The following is a 3406-nucleotide window of genomic DNA, read 5'->3' on the forward strand; positions in this document are numbered from 1 at the left end:
GCTGGCTGGCATGTGGTGCTGGGGGATTGAACCGCAGTCCCTGTGCTTTGCTAAGCTTGTTCTAAGTAGGTGCTTTAGACCACTGAGTCATCTCACCAGCCCCCTAATGTTGATCTTTAAGACCAAGCTAGTTCTTCTTAAGAGAGCAGGTTGTTGTAAAGCGATGCTGCCTCCATGCTTGGGCCCTTCTTGCATGTTTCACATCCCCTTTGTCCTCTTGTATCATAGTGAGCCATTGTCAGGGGCTGAACAAATGGTACTGCCTGGCTTTGAACTGTCAACCTCTATAACTCTGAGCTAAGTAAACTTCTTTTGTTTATAAAGTCCAACCCTTTGATGTGGCAACAGAAGACATGGAAACAGAAAATAAGTTGCCAGGAGGCTCTCTTTTGCTTACATAGGTCAACTACTTCATTGCTTTTGACTCCCCTTCTCTTCACCCAGTTCCTCATGTTACCTCAGTTCAGTGCCTGCCTCCTCCCCACTGTGCATTCTGTACTCTGTCACTCAACTGGGCCCACTTTTTCACCTTTACCCCAATGCCTGTGGTGAATAGTTTCTTCTCCCCACCCATCCTCACTTTTCCAAGCTTTAGAAATCTGTTTAAGTCCTTCCTCTTACATCAACCCTGCGCGGGTTTTTTTTTTTTTTTTTTTTTTAGGGAAGCGTCTACAGGGTGTTCAGGGTCCCACTACTAGATTGAATTCCTAGTGATCTGCCTGTTTATAGCCTCCCAAGAGCTGGGATTACAGGAGCATACCACCATGCCCAGTCTCAATTGCACTCTCAGTGGAGCCCAGGGGCGGGGCTGGCACTGCAGGCCCAGGGAATGAACCTCTGGCCCCTGCATCTGCTTGTAGGTGCTTTAATCTGCTGATCTATTTGGCCGGCCGTTGTGTAGGCTTTCAAATGACCTTAAAACTGCTATTTCTTCTCCTATGTTCCTTACCCCCAGGGCTTAGTCCTCAGTGCCATCTCTGGCACAAAAAAAAGATGATATTATCAATGAATAGATCATCGATCAGAAAACAAACTATTGATAGAAAAGTGTGAAGAAGCTGAGGAACCTAGAGTGTGGTCTCTACAGCAGGGAGAAGAGGACATTGGCTGTTACTGTTATGCCCCAACTGTCTCACCAGAGTCAATATTGATTAATTATTTATGGTTAAAAGTAGAAGACTAGGTTGGCAACATAGCTTGGTGGTCTAAGTGCCTGCCTGGGAAATGCAGGGACCTGGGTTTGATCCCAGGTATCCATTCTGTGCTGCCCTGAAATAAGGAATGATGGTGCATACCTGTAATCCCAGTTCTAAGGAGGCTGAGGCAGGAGGATCACTATGAGTCTGAGCTGCATAGTGAGACCCTGTACAAATAAGTAAGCAAGTAAATAAATAAATAAATAGAATAATCATCAGAAGTAGAAGATTAGTTTGGTGAAGTAGCACAGTCCTGCAATACTCAGCACTCACAAGACTGAGACAGATGGAGTGCAAATTCAACCTTAGGCACCTTATCATGGGCAACTCACAATGAAAAATGGTTCTGGATGTAGCAAAGGATAGAAGCCCAGTGTTCCATCCCCATTATGACAAATAAATACACACTAAAAGTAGATAATGAAACCTGAAACCATGGCTGCTGAGCTGTGTGGCACACAGCCGAGTATTCCCTGGATTCTGTGTCTGATTGATAGACAAATTTTATGTCTTGTATGCATTGATTGTGATCCGAAATTGCTCAACTATAATAAAAATGTTCCTACTGAACATTTACCATGCAAGAAAGGAGCCTGACATAGGTATGATTCTATTGTCAGTGAAAAAATCAATACTTTTCACTTTTTAATTATTATTTTATTTTAGAGACAGGGCCTCCCTATGTAGTCCAGGATGGCCTCAAATTCATAGTGATTCTCCTGCCTCAGGCTCCCCACTGCTGAGATTACTAGTATATTTGTGATGCATAGCAAATCTGTTCATCACGAGGTTCTGCAGCATTCACACAACACATTTTTTTTTTAATTTTATTTATTTATTTGTGTGTGTGTGGCCAGCTCAGCCCACCAGGGGGCGGGCTGGCTGGCATGTGGTGCTGGGGGATTGAACCGCAGTCCCTGGGCTTTGCTAAGCTTGTTCTAAGTCGGTGCTTTAGACCACTGAGCCATCTCACCAGCCCCACACACAACACATTTTGATCATGTTTACTTCCCTATTTTTCCCCTCCTTTATAAGCACTCTTCACTGCCTCTGTTTTCCCCTCCTTCCTCTTGTTTGTCCTCCAATTGACTCATGCCAATGTTTGTTCTCTATGCTGAGAGAGACAAAATCATTTTGATGGGCAGCAATATCCTTTTTCTCTGCCTTCTAGGTAGATAGGCTTCAAGCAGCCAAGGACAGTGAAATTCTGCACCTGAGTCTCACACTGAGATAGTCTTGCATGCCCTGTCATCCTCTCCAGAAACAGGGCCTCACACAATTCCACCAGTGGCAGGATATTTGTGACAATCTGGCCACTGTCTACCAAGAGTCAGGATCACATCCTTACCCACTGATCTTCCCACCCAGTGTCTAAGCCCTAAAGGAGACTTTGCTCTCCCAGCCCACCAGGGATTCAGTCCATCTGTGTCTCACCTTCAGGAAAGACTTGAGCAGCCCTTTTCTGTCCATCTGCAGAAGGTTCCCCAGGAAGGGAAGAGGACGTGGGCCTGGCGGGAGGTGGCCATGGGCCTGTGGGTGGCCCCTGAACAGGAGAAGTAAGAGGCCTGTGAACAGAGCAAGGAACAGGAGGACGCTGAGCTCCATGGTTCTGGTTGCACTGCTGTCCACCTGTCTGTAGCCTTGTATATCAGCCTGTGTTCTCACCCAGTTATGCAACTCTCTATTCCCCACCTCCTCTCTCCTCTTTATCCAGGAATGTGATCTTAGAAGAGAGTTACCAGGCAGCCACTCCTCCTGTTTGGGCAGCCCAGGAACCTGCTCACTCCCCAGCACTTTAACACCTCCTTAGATGTTGGCAGAGATGCTGTGAAAGGGACACCAAGGTGTGTGTGTGTGTGTGTGTGTGTGTGTGTGTGTGTGCATGCAGGTGCATATGTGGTCAGTTTTCTGATTGTGCATTTGTCCTTTGAGTGGAGTCTGTCCAGGCTCACTTTCTGTTATTTTCTGATTGTGCATTTTTCCCTTGAGTGGAGTCTCTCCAGGCTCACTTCCTGCCCTGTATACTTGTGTGTTTTTTGTGTATTAAGGGCTACTTGATATGTTGATGTGAATGTGTGGTTATGTGTTTCTGTGTATCCATCCAGGTGTACATTCTTGCATGTGTGGGGGCACCTGCATACTTATTTGGTTTCACACGTGAAGATGAGTTCGCATTTAGTAGCGGAGGTGGTAGGGACTTCTGCCAGTGT

The 3406-nt window shown here is 46.0% G+C and overlaps 1 protein-coding gene across 2 annotated transcripts in view; it reads right to left on the reverse strand.

The window, feature by feature from the left end:
* Positions 1-2857, reverse strand: part of LOC101583517 (cytochrome P450 2B4) — a 32798-nt gene extending 29941 nt beyond the window's left edge. For both annotated transcript variants that reach the window (XM_004648490.2, XM_023708619.1), the window contains exon 1: positions 2631-2857. In XM_004648490.2, the coding sequence (XP_004648547.1) occupies positions 2631-2801 (171 nt within the window). In that variant the 5' untranslated portion in view covers positions 2802-2857. The remainder of the gene's footprint in view (positions 1-2630) is intronic.
* Between the last annotated feature and the right edge of the window lie 549 nt (positions 2858-3406).

This window comes from Octodon degus, unplaced genomic scaffold (genome assembly GCF_000260255.1).
Source record: "Octodon degus isolate 3935 unplaced genomic scaffold, OctDeg1.0 scaffold00418, whole genome shotgun sequence".
NCBI lineage: Eukaryota > Metazoa > Chordata > Mammalia > Rodentia > Octodontidae > Octodon > Octodon degus.